We start from the raw sequence: 26065 nt of genomic DNA, 5'->3' as shown, positions 1-26065 counted from the left end.
CTGTTTTCAAACATGGAGAATGTACAAATTCTTTATTAAAACCGTCACAACACAACTATATCAAGGTCAGTGCCTAGTTTGGCTCTGCTACATGTTTCAGCTATTAAAAGCCATCATCAGGCAAATACATATATACAACCACTGAACTGCAGTACTAATAAAATTGGATATGATAATATTAATTATATTAAAATACTTGGTGTAAAAATACAGTAAATTAGATTGTATAAAACAAAAGTTATAGTATAAAACAAGAATAAAATTCTTCGGTTGGTGCTTTACATCATCGAGTCAGTCATTGGTTTTTGTGATTTTGTTTCGTTCCCACAGATGAATTGGAGTATTCTATATTTTGTGTATATATAATAAACTGTTATTGGAGGCTCGTGATGTAGCTGTAGTAATATTAATGTTAATTATTTAGTCGGTGCCTCATCTTACAAAGTATTGTCCATTCTGTAGGGAATGTTAACAACAAGTCAACAACAACTGACAAACTGCAGTGTAGGTAGAAACATGTACAATGAAATGTTATTTTGTATAAATGATGATTATTTTCTGCAGATTCATTCAAAGAAATAATAATTAGAATATTGTATTTTACATTAGCTATAGGCAGAGCAATACATAGAGGTTCCTGTTCTGTAAGTGCTGTCCAAAAGCAGAGTATGAGGTATACTTCTGATGAGGTGATACTCATTTATGAAATTGTAAAGAAAAAATTACTTGCCTCTTTTCATCATAATTATAATTCTGAAGTGTCTATAGATACTGCAATCCCATCAGGCAGGAATGGCTGGAGAAATGTACCCCACATTCCTACTCAGGGTTTCCTGGGAAATACTCAGACCCACAGGTAATGTATGGGGGAGACAGATTCTGCTGGCTTGTTAGCATTAAAAGTCGCTCATATCTCAGACAAAGCACACACCAAAATGCTTTTCCTTCAAGCATGGCAACTTAGATAATACAGTTATAATACCAAAGTGGGAAATCTAAGAACATGAACTTACTTAGCTGTCGACTTGCAACATTATGGGCTAGCACATTTGTTACTGTTTATGGTAATCCTGGATGCTAAAACAACATGACATCTGAAACAGTGAATTAGTATGCGGCTATTTGGATAACTGAGTAGGTATGAGCCACCGTCCTCAATTGCTATGCCAGCAAAGTAGCACATGTTGCCACATAAGTTCTTTAAAGTTTCTATATCTTATAAAGATAATTCTCAGATTTTTAAATATGCAGTATACCTCCATGGTAATGCTATAGCCAGTCAGAAAATGGACGCCACGAGGTTCCGATGCCACTGAACAAGCTTGAGATGTTGAATTATATGGTTATTAGGGCAGTCAAGAACAGCCCCGTGAAACTCCCATGTTATTGGTGGCCAATATGGCCGCCATCTACATTAACTAAATTTAAAAGGGCCAAGAGCACAATCGGTAAGAAGGTATGCTGACATAGCAACTATTTTGAGTGTCACCTCCCTACCTCAATGCTTTGTTCGCTAGAATAGCAATAAATACTTTTACAACCAGATCTATTGTACTGCAGAGGTTTCCCCCCCAACCTATTTCTATTTTTGAACTGTGTTCAGTATCGCTACTCAAGGAGGATGAAATTGGCAGGGCATGTAGCATGAATTGGGGAGGAGAGGAATGCATATAGGATATTGGTGGGAAAGCCAGAAGGAAAGAGACTACTGGAAAGACCAAGGTGTAGGTGGGTGGACAATATTAAAATGTATCCTAGAGAGAGAGGATGGTATGGATTGGATGATCTGGCTCAGGATAGGGACCAGTGGAGGGCTCTTGTGAACACAGTAATGAACCTTCGGGTACCATAAAAGGCTGGAAAATTCTTGAGTGGCTACACAATTGGCAGGTTCTCAAGAAGGGCTCAGCTCCATACGCTTTGGTTTGGATTTGAGTGAAGTGCAATTAAACTTGGTCCCCCACTCTTTTCAAAAAAAAAAATAACGGAATAAGAGCCTCTGCAGCTCTGGTGTACAAGAGATTAGGTTGCAAATTATTTATCTGGAGAAAGTTTCTCACCAGTGCCTGGAAAGTCACAACCTTTCTTTCACATGAAACACCTCTTTAACCAAAGGAACTGAACATTGTGAACTGTAACATACATGGAATACTTGTATTTAGGAAAGCTGAAGGTGGGGAAACTTGAAAGAAAATTCTGTTTCCATCAACAATACATATATTAACCTCATAATTTCCTCATAACTTACAGTTGAAAACCGTACAGAACATAGTTTTTCGGTTACATTCAAGTATTATAGATTATGTATTGTAAGCAACAATACTTATGTTCTCATTTATTATTATTTTCATTAGAATGATGGAATTCGAAAATGTGAAATACACTCGTCAACAAGATTAAGACTGCATTTAATGATATAAGAAAATCTGATATATTCATCTTCGCCAGTTCAGTTCTTGGCAGAATAATATGGCAGAAATAATAACATATCTTAAAGAAATATAATGAATACTGAAAATTTGGTATCCATATTCCGGTTCAGTAATGGAAAGGTTTATATGGCAAAAGTAACATATCTTACAAAAAAATGTAATGAATACTGACAATCTTGTATTTATTCAAATTCCAGTTCAGTAATGGATACGATTATATAGCAAAAATTAATAATATATCTTAAAGAAATGCAATTACTATTGAAAATATTATGTTCATACTCACCGGTTCAGTATAGGTAGGATTATATGGCAAAAGTAAGAGAAGGAATACACCTATAACAACAGAAGTGAATAACAATGTAACGAAAATGAAATAGGTAAAGAAATTACATAAATAGTCCTACCAACATTCAATCCTGATATTGATTCTGCTTCTCAGAGTTTCACACTGAGGTGGATAACCTGAACTTTGCAAGTCAATTATAAAGTAATGCCTCTTCATTCTTACCTACACACAAACAAGACCCATGTGTGTTAGAAAACAATTTCCCACACAGTTCTCGATTGAAATTATTACTTGAAGATAACAACAGTAAAAAACCAAGGGCATATCAGTCACAGGAGAGGAATACAAAGGGTATTTTGGTAGGATAAATTGAAGGATCTGTTGGGGATACAAATAGAATATTTAGATGGATGTTGGAAGAAATGGGGCCAAAGGGCAGGGTGTGGACAGGATTCTTTTATGATTATTTTTATTGGAGTGAGAGGCCATTTGGTACTTTGGCTAGTTGTAGCTTATTGTACCCATCCTATATGATGGTGATTGTAGAGCATTTGGTGGAACGAAGATTCGCAGGGGAAATCGAAGTACTTGGAGAAAATCTGTCCAAGTGCCACATTGTGTCCACCACAAATGCCACATGACGAGGCCAGGAAAGCAAGCGTAGGAGTCGTGTAGTTGAGAATAAGGGGCAATGAGTTCTGTGAGAACAATGCAGTGAGGTCGCGGGTTGCATGAAATGGTAATTTCTTCGGGCACTGAGCAGCTGTTTTCAGGGAGTCAGTACAATGAATTTCATGGCCGTAAATGTACAGGTGGGTGGCTATAAGACGCAGTGGAGATTTCTCTGCGGCCAGGGACCATACAACAGTGTGTGTAAATTCAAATTAAAATTTCCGTTAGTATAATGAAGCCTGTTAGCATGTGTTTGCCACGAGAAAATTCAGAGTTTCGGTTGAAGGCAAAACGTTTGCGCCATGAGAAAAGTTGTGCCAGGCATTGTACAGCGTATGTGTAAATGAACCTCCCCTCCCCCCTCAAAAATACTAGTGTATATCTAGGTGTTTGCTGCTGGCACCTATGTGTATGCGACTGAGAGCATAGAAGGGTATGTTCTTAGAACGCTGCAACGAGGTCTGGATGCGATTGAGACACAGTGTGAGTGCTGGAACAAAAGAAATGAAATTTTATGTCAAGAGAGTTAGATCGGTTGAGTGTCATCTTGTATTGAACTGAGAACCCCCTTCGTGAGTCATGTATAACTTATGTATATTTTTCGGTAAGAGGATTAGATACATAAATGATCGAAGTCAGTGCCCCCAAACATTTATTAGAGCATGTCCTTCATTAAAAAAGAGCGATTAAGCTCTAAGATGAAACGTACCATCCACAGAGAAGTATTTATGTCTGCAATGTCGTATGCTTGCCTTGGGATTTGCGGCAAATACCCACGTTTCGAAAGTGCAGCACTTAGAAATCAAGGTTCTATGGACCAACTGCAATATCCCAAGGCGTAGAGCTGCCAGTAACCAGAAGCCACAGAAGATCGTGAAAATGAAAATGTTTGGAATACTGGATAAGGCGAAGCCAGACAATACACAAGGCTTCAATTATGCGGCGGTGAACCTTACACTGTGTATGATCGTTGAGGTGATCTAAATTGCCGGTCTAGCGTGAGCTAATGAAAATAAGGCAGAATCTGTTGTGAATTGACATGGGCTTATAAATATTGCCAATAAAGCCATGTGCAGTATATATGTATAGTTGTAGAGGTCGTGACATGTAGCTTAGAGGAGGATGGACGAAATATAGAAAGTAATTGACTGTAACAAGTGAGGAGGGATAGACCCGTCTTGTCATCAGAAAGGATTCCTATTAAAGACCAAACAGTGACCAAACTCTGAATGGGCTCTAAATTAAGAGAAAGTGACTGGCAAACCGTCAGTCGTAAAATGACTTTGAAACGAAGCAAGTAGTAAAGAGGAATTTTGTAAAGGTAGAAACGAAGCTGTAGTGTATGTGGAAGACGAAGGCAAATCGTTGTCATAACCATGGCGGTCCTTTGGTAAGGCACTGGCGCATGGTTTAGAAGATACATAGTTCGAAGACATGACTCTTTTTGTGAAAAAAATTAAGAAATTTGCGCATGTAGGAAGCTATATGTACTATATGAGGAAGGTGAAGGTAACAAATGTGTGTAGATCTGATGGTACGTGGGTAAGACATGGGCATAGTATTGAGAAGGTACCGGATTCGGGACCACGGTGTCTTTTGTCAATAGAAATTGAAAAGTGAATAAATAAATACGATTTTCCTGCAGCTATAAACCAAGTCGTAAAATATAAGGACGATCGCAGACAGCAACGCCATACATGTTCTGGTGGTCTAGAGGTAAGGCACAGGCGTTGTGAATATGAGGTTCGTGGTTCGAAAACAGAAGTATTTTTGTAATGAGATTCTTATGGAATTATATAGCGACATATAACATAAGAGGAAGATTAAAGGTAAAAAATTTCTGTGGCATCGGCGGCCTATTGGTAAAACACCGGCGTAGTGAACAAGACTTTGAAGGTTCGAGACCAAGTATAGTTTTGTGATTTAGAAAGTAAGTTAATTGATTTTTCTGGAATTATAACCGAAGATGTAGCTTAAGAGGAAGATAAAAGAAAATAAATTTCAGTGGTTCTGGTGGTCACGGGGTAAGACATCAGCTTAGTGTTCAGAAGGTCCCGGGTTCAAAACCAGTAGGATTTTTGTGAAAAATAAAATTGAAAGAAGTTAGGAGATAGGGTAAAGGAGGAGGGAGGGACCGGGGTGAGGGAAGATTTTTTTTTGCGGCCGCTCATTAAGACACTCAACCTAAGCGGGTTTTATTAAAATCCACATGGGATCAAAAAGAAAAAAATTTGGGCCCACCATCCGCCAACCAACCACCCGCCCTTAGGGGGGTGACTTTAACTTATTCATTTGAGACCAAGTTCTATGAACGAGAGTTAGCAAGGAAATGTAATATAACTGCAGCGCATTCTGTTGACTAAAACCTCATGGAAAGCCACGAAGTGTAGTTAAAATATAGCATCTTAGTATCTTATTGGGCTGTGCAAACAGCTTCTCTGAAGAATTCATTTTATAGGGTAGGGCAGGAGGTACTGAGGATGGAAGCGTGGGATCCCACCCTCAACCACCCTTATAATCACGCAGAAAGTTAACTTCTTGAGACAATGATATATCAACGAGAGTTAACGAGAAAATATTTTAAACTGTAGCGCCATCTGTTGAACATTTCAACAACATCTGTTCAACAGATGGCGCTGCACTATTATTTCATACTTGCTTAACTCTCGCGGATTTAGTTTGGTCTCAAGTATTTAACTTCCTGCGTGACCCCAAGAGCGGTCGTGGGTACCATCCCATGCTTCGTCATCTGTCGACTAACGTTCAACGGATGGCGCTTTTTATTATTTCATATGAATACTATGGAAGCGGTCCCATGCTTCGCCATCTGTGGGCTACTGTTCACCAGATGCCGCATTTTTTATTTCATATGAATACTATGGGGGCATGGGATTTCATCCTCACCCGCTCTTGGAGTCACGCAGAAAGTTAATAACTTGACATCAAACTAAATCAGTGAGAGTTAACAAGAAAATATTTAAAACTGTAGCGCCATCTGTTGAACATTCCACGTGATTAACTTGCTGCGTGATTATAAGGGTGGGTGAGGGTGAAGCCCCATGCGTCAATCCTCAGTATCTCCTGCCCTACTATGTAAAATGAACTTGTATAGCCCAAAAAGATACTAAGATGCTACATTTTAACTACACTTCGTGGCTTTCCATGAGAGTTTAGTTGACAGATGGCGCTACAGTTATTTTATATTTAATTGTTGAGACCAAACTAATTCAGGGAGAGTTAACAAGAAAATATAAAATAACTGTAGCGAAATCTGTGGACTTAAACCTCATGGAAAGCATGGAAAATGTAGCATCTTAGTGGGCTGTGCAAACCGCTCCTGTGAAGAGAGTTAATCATATGTGGTGGAATGTTCAACAGATGGCGCTACAGTTTTAAATATTTTCTTGTTAACTCTCACTGATTTAGTTTGATGTCAAGTTATTAACTTTCTGCGTGACTCCAAGAGCGGGTGAGGATGAAATCCCATGCCCCCATAGTATTCATATGAAATAAAAAATGCGGCATCTGGTGAACAGTAGCCCACAGATGGCGAAGCATGGGACCGCTTCCATAGTATTCATATGAAATAATAAAAAGCGCCATCCGTTGAACGTTAGTCGACAGATGACGAAGCATGGGATGGTACCCACGACCGCTCTTGGGGTCACGCAGGAAGTTAAATACTTGAGACCAAACTAAATCCGCGAGAGTTAAGCAAGTATGAAATAATAGTGCAGCGCCATCTGTTGAACAGATGTTGTTGAAATGTTCAACAGATGGCGCTACAGTTTAAAATATTTTCTCGTTAACTCTCGTTGATATATCATTGTCTCAAGAAGTTAACTTTCTGCGTGATTATAAGGGTGGTTGAGGGTGGGATCCCACGCTTCCATCCTCAGTACCTCCTGCCCTACCCTATAAAATGAATTCTTCAGAGAAGCTGTTTGCACAGCCCAATAAGATACTAAGATGCTATATTTTAACTACACTTCGTGGCTTTCCATGAGGTTTTAGTCAACAGAATGCGCTGCAGTTATATTACATTTCCTTGCTAACTCTCGTTCATAGAACTTGGTCTCAAATGAATAAGTTAAAGTCACCCCCCTAAGGGCGGGTGGTTGGTTGGCGGATGGTGGGCCCAAATTTTTTTCTTTTTGATCCCATGTGGATTTTAATAAAACCCGCTTAGGTTGAGTGTCTTAATGAGCGGCCGCAAAAAAAAATCTTCCCTCACCCCGGTCCCTCCCTCCTCCTTTACCCTATCTCCTAACTTCTTTCAATTTTATTTTTCACAAAAATCCTACTGGTTTTGAACCCGGGACCTTCTGAACACTAAGCTGATGTCTTACCCCGTGACCACCAGAACCACTGAAATTTATTTTCTTTTATCTTCCTCTTAAGCTACATCTTCGGTTATAATTCCAGAAAAATCAATTAACTTACTTTCTAAATCACAAAACTATACTTGGTCTCGAACCTTCAAAGTCTTGTTCACTACGCCGGTGTTTTACCAATAGGCCGCCGATGCCACAGAAATTTTTTACCTTTAATCTTCCTCTTATATTATATGTCGCTATATAATTCCATAAAAATCTCATTACAAAAATACTTCTGTTTTCGAACCACGAACCTCATATTCACAACGCCTGTGCCTTACCTCTAGACCACCAGAACATGTGTGGCGTTGCTGTCTGCGATCGTCCTTATATTTTACGACTTGGTTTATAGCTGCAGGAAAATCGTATTTATTTATTCACCTTTCAATTTCTATTGACAAAAGACACCGTGGTCCCGAACCCGGTACCTTCTCAATACTATGCCCATGTCTTACACACGTACCATCAGATCTACACACATTTGTTACCTTCACCTTCCTCATATAGTACATATAGCTTCCTACATGCACAAATTTCTTAATTTTTTCACAAAGAGTCATGTCTTCGAACCACGTATCTTCTAAACCAGTGTTCGCAACCGGTGTGCTGTCACTAGGTGAAAGGTGTGGGGCGAACTTTTACCTATTGTAAGAATTAATTGTCGAGTTTTATTAGTTCTATTTTATCCCATTTGCCGTGTTTCATATGCTTGTATTTTATTCTCAGCCACTGCACTGATTAAATAAGATGATGCTTGTTTATTCTTTATTACCTGCTGTGAGTTTTTATGTACAGTAAAGTTGTATTCTAAGAAATTAAACGTAAATTATTTACTCACAGTTGTTGTTATATCACAGTTTACATTATTTTTATTTTTCTCGTATCTACGCCGTTTCTTTGATATGTTTGCCGCATGTTCTGTGTACGTGCTTTTCCCTAAAACTGCAGGCATTAGCAAGGGTTTCCCTGTCTTTTATAACGCTGTTAGTATTTGCCCCTGTTTGTTAAAAGTTAGAGCGTCTTCAACTTTATGACTTTCTTCCTGTAACGATGCACCCACCGATTGTTGGACTTCATTTAAAATTATAAATATTTCAAAAATAAGACGGTATATTGTCACTTCTTCCGTTTGAAGAGTAGAGATCCCGCGCTTTACAATTGTTTCAATTTTATCACAGCTGTGCTCTGAAGATGTTCGCTAATTTTGGTTGCTAGTTAGAGAATTACAGATGGGTCGTTTGAGATGTCCCCGACTGTATGGCCACTTACTGACGGCAATAAAGTGGTGATGGACACAATTAAAGAACATTTAGAAATGCTGCAGCAGAAATTCAATAAGTATTTTGGAGAGAGTGTACAAGATTTCGACTGGGTTCGTGATCCATTCGTTGCGAATTCAGAACATCTTCCGATTAATATACAAGAGGAACTCGCAGATTTAAAAGCAGACAGAACATTGAAACTAAAACTTCTCGATGTGCCTTTGAATAAGTTTTGGTTGGCAATAAGGTGTGGATACCCGACTATCTCCGAGATGGCAGTTAATGTGTTATTGCCATTTTCAACTACATATTTGTGTGAACTGGGCTTCTCGACGTTAACTGAAATTAAGACATCAAAGAAGGAGCGGCTCAAATCCATCGATGAAGAAATGAGACTTGCGTTCTCAACGATTCCACCACGGATCAGTCGCCTGTGTGCAGCTACGCAGGCGCAAATATCACATTGAAGCTATGAGTGGAATTACTATAATTACTTTAACAGTAATAGAAGTGTATTTTCTACACTCTACAGTGAATTAAAGTTCATTAATTGTTAATAAATGCACGAGTAGATTTCTGATTAATAATAATAAAATAACAATATAATAATATTATAATAATAAGTTAATCACGTTACGTATTTATATTGTCTGATATCATGCGTTTTTTAGGGGAATAACATTTTGGTGTGCCGCGAGTAGAAAAAGGTTGCGGAACACTGTTCTAAACGATACACCATTGCCTTACCAAAGGACCGCCATGGTTATGACAGCGATTTGCCTTCTTTCCCATATCCTACAGTTTCGTTTCTCCCTTTACAAAATACCTCTTTACTACTTGCTTCGTTTCAAAGTCATTTTACGACTGGCGGTTGGCCAGTAGGATTTTTATGAAAAAAAATGAAGAGAAGAAAATAGTGAAGAAAACCAACAGAGCAAGAAGTGAGGAGGGAGCGATAGAGGGAGGGAAGATTTTTGCGGCCGCTCATTAAAACACTCGCCTAAGTGGGTATACGCTTTTATTAAAATCCACAAGGGATTATGGTATGCATCGGACGCACCTCCTCCTCCAACCTGCCCAACCTTGGGGGGGGGCACTGAAAGTTTTTCACTTGAGACCAAGCTAATTCACCGAGTTAACAAGAAAATATAAAATAAAACTGTAACGCCATCTGGAGACTAAAGCCTCATGGAAAGGCACGAAGTGTAGTAAAAAATGTAGCAATTTAGTTCTCGCGTCGGATCCGCCTTACCCACCCTTGGGGGGCACGCAGATATTTAATCACTTGAGACCAAGCTAATTCAGCAAGAGTTATCAAGAAACTACAAAATAAAACCATAGCGCCATCTGTGGAGTAAAACCTGAACACTCTAGGCTAAAAATGCTGGGAAATTCTTGAGTAGCTGAATTGGCGGCTCCTCCATAAGGGCTCAGCTCCATGAGTAAGTAAGGGTAGGGCAGGTGGTACTGGGAATGAGTTTATGGAATCCTGGGAACTCTCCCATCCTACCCTTAACATCACACATCTACATCCAAGCTGAATTTTCAAACTTTGTTCTGGAGTGGTGGGATGGTATGTACAAATAAAATGATGCACAAATTTCTGTATCTTTTTATTACTTGTATGGAATGGCATTTTCTCTTTGACTTTCAATTTTCTTCTGATATGTTAATTNCAGCAAAGATAATAGCAAAGATACTTAAGAATTGAAAGAAAAATACAGGATATACTTGGAGAAGATCAGTTTGGATTTAGAAGAGGAAAAGGAACCAGAGATGCAATTGGGATGATGAGAATTATTGCAGAACGAACTTTGGAGATAGATGAAGAACTGTGTGTTTGCTTCATAGACTGGCAGAAGGCATTTGACCGTGTAAACTGGACCAAATTAATGCAGATCCTAAAGGAAACAGGTATCGATTGGAGTGAAAGAAGATCGATTAACAAACTGTACATGGATCAGAAAGATCAGAAAGTTAGAATGCAACTGGACAGAGGGGAGACAAGTGGGAAGATTGGAAGAGGAGTTCGACAAGGATGCTGTCTATCACCAATTCTGTTCAACTTGTACAGCGAATGCCTTACCAAGGAAGCTCTGGATGGGCTCAGAGACCTCAAATTAGGAGGGCAAATTATTCAAACTGTGAAATATGCAGATGACCTTGTGTTAATGGCTAAGGAAGAAACTGTGCTACAGGGCATGATTGATAGACTAATTGAAATTGGAAGGTGCTATGGCATGGAAATGAATGTGGAGAAAACAAAAGTAATGAAAATTTCGAGACAACCAACCCCAGTCACAATAAAGATAGACCAAAAACAAGTGGAGAATGTGAAATGTTTTAAATATTTGGGTAGCTTGTTAACAGATGATGGAAGGTGTACTTGTGAAATTAAATCCAGGATTGCCATGGCAAAAGCTGCATTTAGCAAGAAGAAGAATCTTTTTACCAGCAAATTGGACTTAAATTTGAGGAAGAAACTAGTGAAATGCTACATTTGGAGCATAGCTCTGTATGGGGCTGAAACATGGACACTTAGGGCAGTAGATCAGAAACATCTGGAAAGTTTCGAAATGTGGTGTTGGAGAAGAATGGAGAAGATCAGTTGGACCGATTATGTGAGAAATGAAGAAGTGTTAATTAGAGTCAGTGAGCAGAGGAATATCCTACATGAAATAAGAAAACGGAAGGCTAATTGGATTGGTCATGTTTTACGCAGAAACTGCCTTCTAAAAGAAGTTATTGAAGGAAAGATAGAGGGGCGGATAAAAGTGACAAGAAGACGTAAGAAGATGCTGGATGACCTTGGGGACAGAAGAGGATACTGTCATTTGAAGGAGAAAGCTCTAGATCGCATTAAGTGGAGGAATTGTTTTGGAAGAGGCTGTGGACCTGTCAACTGACAGATTACTGATGATGATGATGTTAATTTGTAATAGGTTATGTGGTATCATGTAAAACCCAGTTACAATTACACCCACCTTTTAGCATGGAACGGGTTCATTTGGCTTAAAACATGCACATTTTCTGTATCCCCTGTCATTAACAGTTATTGACTTTATTATTACAAGTTATATTATGAATTAGTTTTCAAATGCTGACAATGAAGACATTGGCTACCACAAATGTCAAGAATCAGGTTTACTGCTAGCTTGAGGGAATGATGACTGAAGTAATACATTCTGGGGGCCTAGCTGTGCCATCACATCAGTTCCTATTGTGGTATGAAGAACAGTTGGGCCACTGATACATCCCAAATTTATGGGAACATAACATAATTCAAACTGATATATAAACTTACCTTGATTCTCATGCCCTTTCCCCATTGACTCCCCTTAACAAGAAAAGTACCTCTGTACACAATTTTATAACCTCTCGTCAAAAATAATTATGTTCCTGCCCACAGTAATTATTCAGTGTTGTCAAATAAGAAAGTAAAATGTAATTGTTATAGTTGAATCTTCATATCTCTCATTTTGACACAGAACCATGACAAAATGTATATTCTTGTGATATCTCTGTAACATGTAGGGAGGTGACGTGACAGATCCCAGGAGCTTCTGGAAGTGAAGCTGCTCGGTCTCTTCTGCCTTCAGGATGATGCAGTTCTGTGGCCATCTTCACCACATGGCTATGAACTGATGTAAGTTTCCATGTCTGGTTTATCATTACTTCACACTCAATTAAACACCTAAACATAGTCCTTTGTTGAAATTATACCATAACTGGCAGAGCTGATATATCTGACCAAAGAGGAGAGAAATGTTGTATGACAGCCTCAAGACCCGTACTTAAGCCTAGGTGCTATCTATGGAATTTAGAAGCACAAATTAAAATTGAAAGATGAGGAATACCGTATTTACGCATGTATAGGCCGCAGCACAATTTTCAGACAGAAATTATAGAAAAAATAATTTTCTTGGAGGAGGAGCGAAGGAAATGAAGGAAAAGGANCTAATTATGAATATAATTTTTTTTAATGAGGTGTGATTTCGAATATACGCCGCACCCCAGTTTTTGTCTTGAATTTTTGGCAAAAAATGTGCGACCTATACATGCGTAAATACGGTATATCACTTTTAGTCAGTAATAATAATTTATCACTGTCACAGGAATTACTGCAACAGAACATTTAAACAGTAACCTCTGCAAGTTCGATACCTGTAATGATTTCTTACATTGTTCTCAATTCAGACAGTCACAGGGAATTTAGTACTTCAAGGCCTCAAACTGAATATTATTGTTAAGTGGTCAGCATTCCTGCTTCTTATTTGGGTGGTCCTACGTTTGAATTCAGCATGGAGAGCAACCATACTATTATCACTGTAGTATTCCTTGATTCTTCCAGACAAATGCTATAATAATACCTTAAATTTGTCCATGCCTACTTCCATGCATATACATACCTTTAAATTTGCCATCCATAATCATGCTACTGGCTGATGTTATAATCTGTGCAGTTGGAAAATGTTAGATGTTATTGAAGCCAAGAATAAGCAACAGTGGCCAGCTTCCCCTCCCCCTCCCCAAATTACAATGCAGCTAGATTTTTAGGGACGAAAGTACTGACATGTAGACCCATTGCTATGGAAAGACTCGGCAAACAAGCCCACAAGAAATATGCAATCAACAACAGAGCAGACCCATTTCTAGGCAATGCCCACAATACCCACACACAACAAAACTGGTGTTGAAGGAAGTGTTTTCTGTGTGGGTTCACATATATTCATTGCTAGGCAACAGATGTGTTTTCTGTGCTGTGGTCTGAACCAAGACCATATAACAAGAAGCCAACAGTAACTGACAGTTCAGTTGGAAATCAGATAGTGATCTGTGAACTGTTGTAACCAGCTGTATAAAGGTCCAATAAATTCAATCATCAAATCCAAAACCCGTCTTATTAGTCAAGCAAACCCTGGACATGTGACAGTATTTATTAGTGAGAACAGTTGTGACATCAGGTAGACCTGTCTCAGGCCCAAGGGTGACTGCACAGTGCAGATGATAACCCATATTCCCAGTGGCATGGAAACTAATTCTTGGAAGGGAAAATGGTAAATGGGTGGGAATCTGACAAAAGCATAAGGCCATAACTCAAACTTGATAATAGAACAAAATAAACATACCCACCAGAAACAGTGTCAGTTTTAAATGTCAGCAGAACCATAAAGAAGAGTGTGTACAAGACGTTTAAGTAGAACAGGTTTTTTTTTCAATGAGTAACATTTGGGTCCTAACCAGTCAATCCTGAGAGGGTTTTAATGATTTTCTCAGTTCCATGAATCACATGCTGTGAATGTTTATCTCCACTTCTCTCCCAGGTCATCGTACATTCTAATCCCAAGCAACTGAATAAGGACCACTGAATAAACCAAAAATTACCAGCCTAACTGGAAATGCTTCGTTACTGAACTATGGCCTAACATCTTCTAAACTCTATTAACAGAGGCATGTAAAATCATTAGTTTACAGCATGATAGGATTTGTTCTTTCACATTCATCTCCTGCATCATTTTGAATAAATGGCCTGATAGGTCAAATGACCTGCTGCATGAAGTTTCTAACTCATCCAAGCAGAAGTGCCGTTCTGTGCCCGGGATATGGTTGCTTTCTTCATCAATATCACAATGTATATAGTATTTACAACTGTAGGAAAGGGAGGGAGTAACACTCAAATTATAAAATCAGAGTATTCTTATGTAACAACAGCATCAAAAACAATAATAAACTGGGAATGTGGATTTGAAATCACATACACAACAAATTCTACTTCAATACTTGCACACTGCTTCAACAGCTATGGCTACCAAACATACTGAAAAGGGTACAGATATTCTCTATTTGGTCTGTGATGGATATGGAACTTCTTCCTACAAAAAAAAATACACTCTCATTCCAGCTTAAGAAGAATATAAATATACCACTCCACTACCTGTCAAATATATGTCCAATTTGCAGGTGGTCGACCGTTCACTGGCTGCATCTGTTGTTATACTCGTACTTATGGTAAAGAACAATGTACTGTGAGTGGTAATATCACATGCAACTGACAATGTCTTCTCTGAGACCTGTCTGTCAAACCACTACCATAATAGCTAGAGTGGTATTGAGTGTTATATTTCATTCAAATCATCTACTGTTGTCTTCAACTAGAATCAAAGTGCTTGTAAGACCACAGCTGAAAAACTAAGGATATAAATAAACATTTAACCTAAACACTAAACCTGAACACTAAGCACACTCAAATTTAAAATGACATTACAGAATTTCAGCACTGTACAATTACCATATCTCTACACAGATGGACACCTGATGATCCATCTCTGCAGTTCACATTACTTTCCTGAACAGGTCACATTTTCCTTCTTTCATTTACTTCAATTTAGCGATCCCCTTTCACTCTTAACCTTTACAAACCCCTTCTTCTGCTCTCACCATTCCCTAACCTCCCCTTTCTCCTACTCTACTCATATTTTGTGAACCTCTCAACTCACACCACTTCACCATCAGACCCCCTCCATTCTCTTAATTCCCTTCTTTTCCTCTGGATAGGAAGTGATGGAAACAAACATGCATCAGGAAGGGAAGCATAAGAAGAAAAGAAAAATGGTTCAGGAAAATTACATATGGAGGAGCCAAAAGTGGGAACTGTAGAAGGATGAAGGATCCAAGAAAGGTAGGGAAAGAAGGAAGTGGGAAGGGGTCAGAAGAGGGAAGTGAAGTTTGAGCTGAAAAGAAGGAAAGGTATGATTTATTTCAACCGTCTTCCAGTGCATACACTCATCTATCTCACTCCTCTCTCTCGCACTACATGTTTCGGCACAAAAGTGCCATCTTCAGGTGCTTATTCGATTTACGTTAAACTAATTCATTAAATTTATCNGACTTAAATCAGTGCAACAGGACGCTAAAATATAACATTAAGGAAAGGTAATTAAAGAAGAGAAATTTAAGGGTCCTGAAAGGAAAGAGGTTCAGCAAAAGGCAGTATGGAAGGACAGCAGAAAGGATAGGTGAGACAGTAAGAGAAATGAGAGCTATGACAATAGCAAGTGCTGGAACTGGGGAGTTCAGGAATGATACTCAATAAAGAGAAATTATTAGGGGTCAGGAGAGCAAATGGTAGGTTTTAAAACAGTTCAGTTCAGTTCAGTTCAGTTCAGGAGTGTAGAGGATGGTGAATTGATGGGCAGAAGATACGAAGTGCAGCAGAAATTTTCAGAAAGACAGTAGTAGTACAGAGACTGTAAGGCTTCATAAAACAAGCAGAGAAAGATATGGTCTCATCCTGCTGAGCCACACAGAAGTCTGGCACTGACTTGTGTGCCTTTTGCCCTGGCCAGCTTCATGCCCCTGCCTAGTTCTGCTGATACAATTTGCCCCCTAACCTCTGCTAGCCTCTACAGCACTCAACCATGGATTATCAGTGAATAATGAATTGCAAAGGAAGTAGTTGGGCCTATATTTGAAGAACTACTCTGAGACTGAGCAAACCTAAGAAACACCTCCATGTGGATTGCAAATCTCTGGGATGAGAATGTGACTGAGGACTCTAAACTACACCACTATCGACTCAAAGAAGCTGTTTAGTCTCAGAACAGCAGAGATCACCTCATGTACTGTGTACCTTCCATACAGGGTGTCTTCACAGAACATATAGAAAAGAGCGGAATCTGTTGCGTCTTCCAGGCCCACTCTGTCATCTAAGTCTTCCCTGATCAGTTGCGATAACAGTCTCTTAACATGCTCCTTTCCAGAACTGTCAGACAAATAGTAACAATTATATAACACACAATCATTAATTAGAATCCATCTACAGATTATTCGTATACCTTTTTTGAATGACCTTTTCACTAGACATTTTGGACACTATTTGCATCCCAGTTTCTTCACACCATGCTGTTTTACAGACTTATTCCATTTCCTTGGTACTAGCAGGATAACTAAACTGTAGAAAGGACATATTGAATGGCCTATGTCTAAATAAGGTTTGACCTGTTATGCAATCTGGGCTATTAAACCTTACATGTCACAAGAAACAATAAGAATGATTTATTTCTCATATTTTCATTCTGTTATGACCTATGGTATAATTTTCAGGGGCAATTCTCCCCATAGAGTTCATATTTTTAGGAGACAGAAAAGAGTAATTAGAATTATTACTAACTCTAGAAGTAGAGACTCTTGCAGGGAATCGTTTAAGAAACTGAAAATTTTGCCCTTCCAATCACAGTACATATTTTATCTCTTACTATTTACGGTTAAAAACAGAGAACAATTTAAATCTCACTCTGAGATTCATAGCGTTAATACAAGACACAATAACAATTTTCATTAACCAATATGTAATGTAATAGTATTTCAAAACATACTATTTTGGAAACGGTTTTAATAATCTTCCTTCTAGCACAAAGAACTTAGCTCATTATATGAAACAATTTAGATTTGTTTTGAAAAGATTCATTTTACTCATTGGAGGAATATTTTAACTTCAATATTAATTAACGATCTTGGTCTGTTATACGCCAGATGCCTAGTGGTATATTTTTATATTTCATTATTGTAGTCTTGTGTCATATTAGTATGTATCATTTCTTTTACATATATATATTATAACTGTTTTAACGACTTACTCATTGTGATTTGTCTTGACCGTGAGAACGGTAAAAGCAGTCTGCTTTTACCGTTCTCACGGTCTTGTCGCTTGCAGATTTCTTATACTTTTTCTTCTACCCTGAAGATGGAGGCGATACGTTCCTCCGAAACGTCGGTTAACACCACATATACACGGTGCCAAATCCCAGAAGACTGCTTTCTTCATCCCCTACTTCTGTTATTTTACCACCACATGAAACCTCTTCTCCCAAATTCTAATGCTATCTCTCCGTTGATTAATTCTGAAGCTGAGAGAAAATTTGCTTGGTTCCTTGAATACCTCAGACCATCTTGCACAGCCAGTCAGGTTGACAGTGAACTGACCATGAGGTGTGTCCCAGTTTCTGAAAATCATCGCTGCCAGTGAGGTACACAGATAGACATCTGTATCCCATCAGCTCTAGACAGAATGGTATGGGCTATATCACACAACACATTTGGAAACACAACAGATTCAATCACATACACAGCCACACTATGAGTAACTGTACAGCAATTTTGCTGTACATTCAAAGATAGAAAGTACATACAAGTTTATGCACTGCAGACACATGACTGCAGTTAGCGTAACATTTCTTAGCAGTACAGACAACAACACACTTGGATGCAGTACACATAAGCAAATATAGGTACAGAAATATGTTGCAATCAGACACATTTACATACAATTCGTACTTTGCACCTTGCTGCACTAATTTAATCATAATGTGACTGAAATATGTTGACTGTCTGGCAATCTGACCAATGACTAGTAGAGATGCACTTAACTCAAAACAGAAATTAAACTTCAAGGTACACGTTCTGAATCGAAAGAACTATCTTCAGTGATATTTTGAATTTCTTGTTGTTGGGCGATAAACATTTAATTTTTGGTGCAAGATGGGTACAAAATTTTGTTCCCGCATACTATACTCCCATGTGATAGATTGTAACATTTGTAAATGATCCAGGAGGATAATGCTTGTGTCCTGTATTGACTGCATGGAATTTTGAATATTTCTTAAACACTTCCACCTACCTTGAGTCTAATAACAGTCTTCTGTTAAAGCAGCTATTTGTTATTACCAGAACGTTACCCTAGGACAGTTTTTCTCAACCAGGGTTCCATAGGACCCTAGGGTTGAGCAAGAAATCATGAATATATATGTAGTTTTCATATTCACACTTATGTGTGCTTATATTACTAAAGATCACTAAAAGCTATCTATTTCCTACATTTGGAGTTTACAACTTACATCATCATCATCATCACTGGCACGACAGCCCTTTGTGAGCCCTGGCCTTCCTCAGGATTGCTCGCCATTCTTCTCTATTCGATGCTACATTCCTCCAGTTCTTTATACCCAAAATTCTTATATCCTGCCACACACATTCTTCCCATCTTAACCTTGGTCTTCCCACTCTCCTATTTCCTTCTGGTTTGGTGTTGAGCACTTTCTTGATGGTTCTATTCTCGCCGGCACGTATTATGTGTCCAGCCCATTCAAGCCTTTTCACCTTTATAAATCCAATAATGTCTGGTTCATTAAATAGTTTGTATAGCTCATGGTTATACCTCTTCCTCCATATTCCATTTTCTTCCACTGGTCCAAAGATATATCTCAAGATCCTCCTTTCAAATATACTTAACAGTCTTTCATACAATCTTGACAGTGACCAGGTCTCAGAGGCATAAGATAGCACTGATCTTATAAGTACCTTATACAAGATAGTTTTGGTTTTGCTGGGTATTAATTGGGATTTCAGGTGTTTCCTAAGGCCATGGAGACATTTATTTGCTGCAAGTACACACTTTTTTATTTCATCGCTGATATCATTTTTACAGTGAACTTCTGATCCAAGGTAAGTGAAACTACATACAACCTCAAATTTATATGAGCCAATTTCAATATATGTAGGTCCATTAGCAGTCTTTCTTGGTTACTGGCATGTACTTTGTTTTATTTTGGTTAATTTGTAGATTCATCTTTTTTGCTGCTCTTTCCAAATTAAGAAAAGCTTCTTTCATAGATTTTTGTGCTCTACCAATTATATCAATATCATCTGCAAATGCCAAAATTTAAACTGACTTGTATAGTTCCCCTTGTGTTGATGCCTGCATCTCTAACTACCTTCTCTAATGCTATATTGAACAAAAGGCAGGCTAGGGAATCCCCTTGTCGAACTCCATTTCTAGTTATCATAGGGCTGGACAACATATTCTGAATCTTAATTTGGCATTGGGTTTTCTCATAGTGGCTCCGACTAAGACAGTTAACTTCCGTGAAATGTGCATCTCTTCCATTGCCAGAAAAAGATTATCTCTATCTGTGTAGTCATAGGCTGATTGGAAGTCAATGAAAAGATGATTTGTTTCAATTTGGAATTCTTTACACTTTTCAAGGACCTGTCAAATAGTGAAAAGCTGATCGCTAGTTGATCTTCCTTGACGAAACCCACATTGGTAATCCCCAATTATACCTTCCACAGAGGGAGAGAGTCTGCTAAATAGAATGTTGGAAAATACAACTTACAACAAAAAATAAAATTTGCTTATTGCCTTTTCAATTATTAAAATTTTCATTGGTTGTTCAGTATTTAAATGAGTTGTTTGATCATTTCAAAAATCTTAATGACATAATAGCAATTAATGTTTAAATTCATTGGAAATAAGTGTGCCAAAATGGAAATAAATTGTTCTTTGCAATCGTTTTCATTCTTTTGTGGTAACTTGCATAAAAGGGTGCAGCAAATGGAGGATGGGCATGTGGTGGCTAGCAACACTGTCGGGAAGGAAAAGGGCACATGCTTCCTGTAAACGTCGTATAAGGTCGATTTTGTAGGTTGGAAGCATTGCGGAGTTCTCATTCTTTTATGCAATTTTCTCGTTTATTTATCTATCATTCAATACTATTTTATATTTTATTAACCCTTGTGTTTTACACTTTAGTCCTAGGCATATGGACAAATCTGATGAGGTTAGTGATGAAGAATCACAAGCCTCTGACAAATTTCACTGCAGTAGTTCAACAGCAGATACAATAAAATGCCTGTCCTTATAATGAAAGCTACTGTGTTTCCACCTGGCATCAAAGATCTCCTACATATTTCCAAGTATCATTCNTGTGCGTGGGGGGGGGGGGGGGGGGCGCCACACTCGCGAGTGTCTGCTGGGGTGCGGCTTCTATAATGCGATCCGCGCAGCGGGCTATGGGGTCCAAGTCGTTCTTGGGTTGGCCTGCAAGGACGACCCTTATATGAGAAGGTAGTCAGTTGGACCAGATGCAGCAGAGTAAGTCATCTGGCATGTCTGGGGCGAGGCTTCTGAGGTGTCTTAGAAACTGGGAAGGTTTGCGGTCGCCCATGTCTTCTAGCATAAGGAGCTTGTGGATGCGCTGCTCTTTTGAGGATAGTGATCTTTCCAGTTCCGTTCTCAGCGCTTTGTGTATGGGTCGCGTTTCGGCGGAGAGGTGATGATGTCCTCTACTTTTGAGGTGTAATGTTGGTCCAACTGTGAGATCACATAGCAGAATTTGGTCTGCTCGCTACTGATACCGGCCAAAGTGAACTGTACTTCGGCTTGAGTGAACCAAACTGCTGGTCTGTCGGCTCAAAACGGTGGAAGCTGCACGCCAATTCTTGGTGTCTCTGTTGTACTGGTCTGTTTGTAATACCAGCATCGTGTTGTTTTTCTTCCCATGCATCCATATACTCTGTATACTGGAATAATTATCTTTCTTTATTAGGAACGATATTAACAAAACATTTACTCGTACATATTGGACAAAATGGAAAACAGATGTAAATAATTTTTATCCTCCTTAAAGGAAATTATGTGATTGGGAGATCTTGCTCCCATTCACTCAGTTCCTTAAATGTGTTGCAGCATGTAACACAACCAAAGATCCCAAATATGAAACTAGATTACTTATTTCCTAATATGCAGATGCAACAAAGAAAATGTGAAGTTGTAATTAATGTAATCAGCTTTTTTTTAACTGGAAAATAATATGTCTATTATTAAGAGACTGTACTGTTATGATTTTCATTGTTTCATATTGGTTTGTGGGAAGTGTGACAATGTGTTCATAGGACAACAAAGCTCGTTGATGTCAAGGCTGCGTCCATGACAACAGAGGAAGTTCAACAAAGATCAGGATTGTCCTCGACCCGTTTCTTTATGCGTAACAGTATAGTTGTATACCACTGGTCTAGCCGTGAAATTGAGTCATAATCCTTCACTGCTTCAGTGAAACCATCCACATTCTGCTCCTCCATGTGATCAATCAATACCCTGAGCAGCTTATATTCTCGTGAATCCTGAAAGGCTGGATATAATTCCTGGTAATGCTCCAAGGCATGCTGAGCATTCAGGACATCCACACATAAGTGACAGAGGGCTGCCCGGAAAAAGTATCCCTTGCAACTGTACTTCAGGAGAGAACTTTCCAAAGATGAAAATGCCACCTGTTCATATATCTGTATTGCCTTATCATAGTTTTCAAGTTGTGCTGCATACTGAGCAACTTTCAGCATGCATTTGTTGGCTGATGAATTGCTTTCTTCTCCCTTGAAGTAATCAGCAGCCTGTTCATAATGTTGTACAGCACGATCAAGGTCTACAGCTTCTGTTTCATATAATTCTGCAATTGACTGATGGTGTTTTGCTACCATTGTGAATCTCCCCATGTCTGTATAGATCTCAATAACTTTCAACAAGCTGTTCACAGCCTCGTTAGGATCAGACTTCTTAAAGCAATTTGCAGCATCCACATAATTGGTTGCTGCATCATGTTTGTTTCCTGCTTTTGCATGGAGAGAAGCTGCTTCACAGAAGGCATTTCCTGCTGCACCCCATTTTTTTGCCATTTTAAACATATTTGCTGCTCGTTGATAACATTCCATCGCCTCTTCCACTTTCGAAGATCCACCAAATAATGATCCAAAAAAGCCTATCAACGAATTTAATTTCTTTTCTGCTTCTGCCATCAACTGCATAGCTTTCTGCTCGTTATCTGCCATTCTTCACGTAAAATGTCTTACAAATTTCACTTATACAGTCTTCTACCACTTGTTTATTGACGAAATATATTTTGTTGTCGGGGTCACGAATGTAGGATGTCGATATATAAAGTGACAACTACTTGTTGAACTGTTCTATAATATTTATTACAGTTGCACAGTATACACAGATGAACTTGAGTTTGAAGAACTGAAAATAATAGTGAACTCCTTGAACACTGAACTAGAATTGTATTACTGTAGAACTCTAGAACTGTAAATTTCCACTCAATGTATCTTCTTATATAACCTAGAGTCGGACATATAGAAAACATGTCACTGTCCGTATTGTTGAAGGCTTTGCCTAGCAACCCCTGTTTACTCACTGTTGCTAAGCAATGATACTTGCATTGTCACATTTGCTTGAATGTGGGCAGTTCCCACACTACTTATGGACTGGTGATTCAAGTTGTCCTATTACATTTTGCTTTGTCTGTGGCAAATGACATACAAATGCAACAATGGCCGCAGCAAAATGGAATTGGTTGGGTGGGGCTGGAGATAGTGCTCAACAGAATTACATGGGAAGGAGTACAAGGGAGGCTTACATTCAGTTCATAAACAAAGAAGTGGCAGAGAAAGCTCTGCAGAAACATGAGGATAGAATTTGGAATTTCATGAATGAAAAAATTGCAGTAATTGGGATATATTAAAACAGTTTATGTAATCAGATGGCATGGTAGGGGCTTGGAATTATAGGTTAAAAGCCAAAAGATCCAAAGGACAGTTCAAATCAAGATGACTTACCCATGTGAGTGATGGATGATATATCAAGCAGGAGAAACATGTGGACTCAAGCAAAGATGAATAACTGTGGGAGTGTGGGTATATTTGAAGGTCTCCCATGCATCATCTCACTGCTTAATGGGAACTATACTAGAATGTCAGGAGACCAGACTGAGGCGCCTTACCCGAGGGGCTCATAATATTACAAACAGAGGAGCAGTACGGACAGAGGTGCAAGCTTAAAAATTGTGGCAAGGCAAACAGAGTTGGAGGTTTTTCATCCATAAACCCACCCCTTACTGGCATCAATGCCAGCAGAAGAGACATTAGGTATCTTTCAAAGGAAAGTAAATGTTTGGAGTGTTTCCAAACCAGCATATTAATAGGCAAGGGTAAAGGTAAAGTTGTCCCTGTGCTTAACTAACCAAGCACTGTATGATGAAAATATATGGGGATTTGATGGACAGCTCCACCATTCTTGATTTTGGCACTAAATGGCAGTGAGTGGTCATCTCCATGCCCCGGATCCTCTACCCCTGGAAAAGAGCCCCTGAAACGTCAGCTCACACAACATATACACAGCGCCACTTCCCAGAAGACAGCATTGTTCAGTGATGAAGATGATAATACAGTGTGGTTTGAATACTTAGCTGTAGAAATGATCAAGTAACTAACTCTGAAGAGCTAGCTCATTCTTTAGAAAACAGCAGTTGCTCAGCCACTCAATTCCCAGAACTGTATCAAATTCATGGCATACGAGTATATCTATATACTGATGCCTCCAGAGTCAAAGTGTTTCATAGAGAGAGGGGGCTGTTAAAACACCCAGATGATATTGCAGGACTATAATTGAAAATGGAACCCAATTGTGTCTACATTAACGATCTGGCTTCACCATAGCACGAGATGTTCAGGAAGTGAGCCTGTTATGTAAATGGAAGAGACCACTAAATCACCATCACTACTTGTTGTAGAATGTAATGGCAGGATTTGGTGATGAATGAGGATCCTTCAGGTTTTCTAAAGAGAGAATTTCTTGAACAGCTGAATGCTCAATATTGATGGCCATACACTAGGAATATATTTACGAAGACACAAAATTAGCCTTTATCCTGTTTAGCCAAAGAACGATGCATTTCCCATTATTAGCTAAGTGGTCTTAAAAACTGACCTAAAATGGAGATATGATTTCACATCATAGTATTCTTTGTTTCAGCAAATTTTTAGCATTCTCTGTAACCTTTTCACCTGTACACTGATGAAAATTAACATTTGACATCCTTTATATATACCACAGAAAGTAGTGTAATAAGCAGTGAATGATAATCACACATGCTGGGTGTGTTCAGAACTACCTGTTAGTTTCATCGTGTCCATCCGTCTGCACGTATCGGCGCTCACACTGCCTTTATGTTAAACAAACCGGATTTCACAGACCTATACAAAACGTTGTCTAGATTTTGTTTTATTCCGGTGTAGTTTCTTCATTTTTGAAGGCCATGTTACTTCAGACATAAATTAGCACTCATGTGTAACTTCGGTTCTTTGACAGATTTTGATGAGAATTGATCCGTGTTCTTATACATGTATTATACGAGTGTGAATGTGTACGGTTCCATCTACTTCAGTTGATCTTAGGTCCCTCACTACTGAAAGACTTGAATATATTTGCAATGTGTACAGCAAAAACTTTGTCATCTGAAACAGATATGGGATACAGTACTCAGGTTAATCAAGCTTACAATATTTATCATCAGCTTCTTCTGCCACAGATTTATTTTTCTTCCTACAATCCTAACTGGTTCTTAAAATGTACACCTATCTGAAGAAGTACATGCTCAGTTACTTACATTTCATTGTAAATGAAAGCATTTTATCCATACAGGTTTCTGAAAATGGTAATGCTTTGCTTCGCTTCACTTCACGTTAGAAAAAAAAACACTCAAACAATTCACTGTCAAATTGTTCAAACCCTGACTTGTGTAGAACAATATTTTTTAATGCCTCCGATAAATTGATACAAATAAATTTAATCAAATCAAATTCTCTGCACCTTAATGTCATTATGAACTTATGAAGTTCATGTCAGACTTCTCTAAATTCCTTCCTCTTTCAATTTTTAAATCAGAGGAAATAGCAAAGGCATCCTCTGGATTAACTGCTGAAAAGGAGATTTAAAAACCACTTCTACAAATGCTGCCAAAGCACTCCAAGTAGCACCATTTTGATACTACACAGCAGTAACACAACTTATAGTCTATGAAAATACTGCAGTTAGGAAAGCTTTCCAGATGTCTCAATGCAAGTAACAGAAATTAAAATGAAGCTTTATACTGACAGTATATGATAGGACCTGGTTTAGGGTCTTATAGATTTTAGAGTGATGGATTACATAGCTTTTAGTGAACAGCATTACAGTTGTAGTTTTATGAACAGTCAAAAGCATGCGAAACATACCTGTAGATTTAATATTCATCTTCAAATAAAAGGAAATATGTTATCAGTATTCTTGTATAAGGGGTGAGCCTTCTTGGCCCACTGTGACCACAGTGATCTATCAGTATTCTTATTACAGACCAGCACCGCCTTCCTCAATGAAAAGACAAGATG

General features: G+C 38.5%; 1 protein-coding gene across 1 annotated transcript; it reads right to left on the bottom strand.

The window, feature by feature from the left end:
* Nucleotides 1-21367: 21367 nt before the first annotated feature.
* Nucleotides 21368-22887, bottom strand: LOC111875459 (alpha-soluble NSF attachment protein). The gene has a single exon (XM_023871722.2). It carries the CDS (start codon nucleotides 22688-22690, stop codon nucleotides 21812-21814), a length of 879 nt encoding a protein of 292 aa, XP_023727490.1. The 5' UTR covers nucleotides 22691-22887; the 3' UTR covers nucleotides 21368-21811.
* Between the last annotated feature and the right edge of the window lie 3178 nt (nucleotides 22888-26065).

This window comes from Cryptotermes secundus, unplaced genomic scaffold (assembly GCF_002891405.2).
Source record: "Cryptotermes secundus unplaced genomic scaffold, Csec_1.0 scaffold304, whole genome shotgun sequence".
Lineage (NCBI taxonomy): Eukaryota > Metazoa > Arthropoda > Insecta > Blattodea > Kalotermitidae > Cryptotermes > Cryptotermes secundus.
This window is presented reverse-complemented; position numbering and strand designations above follow the sequence as displayed.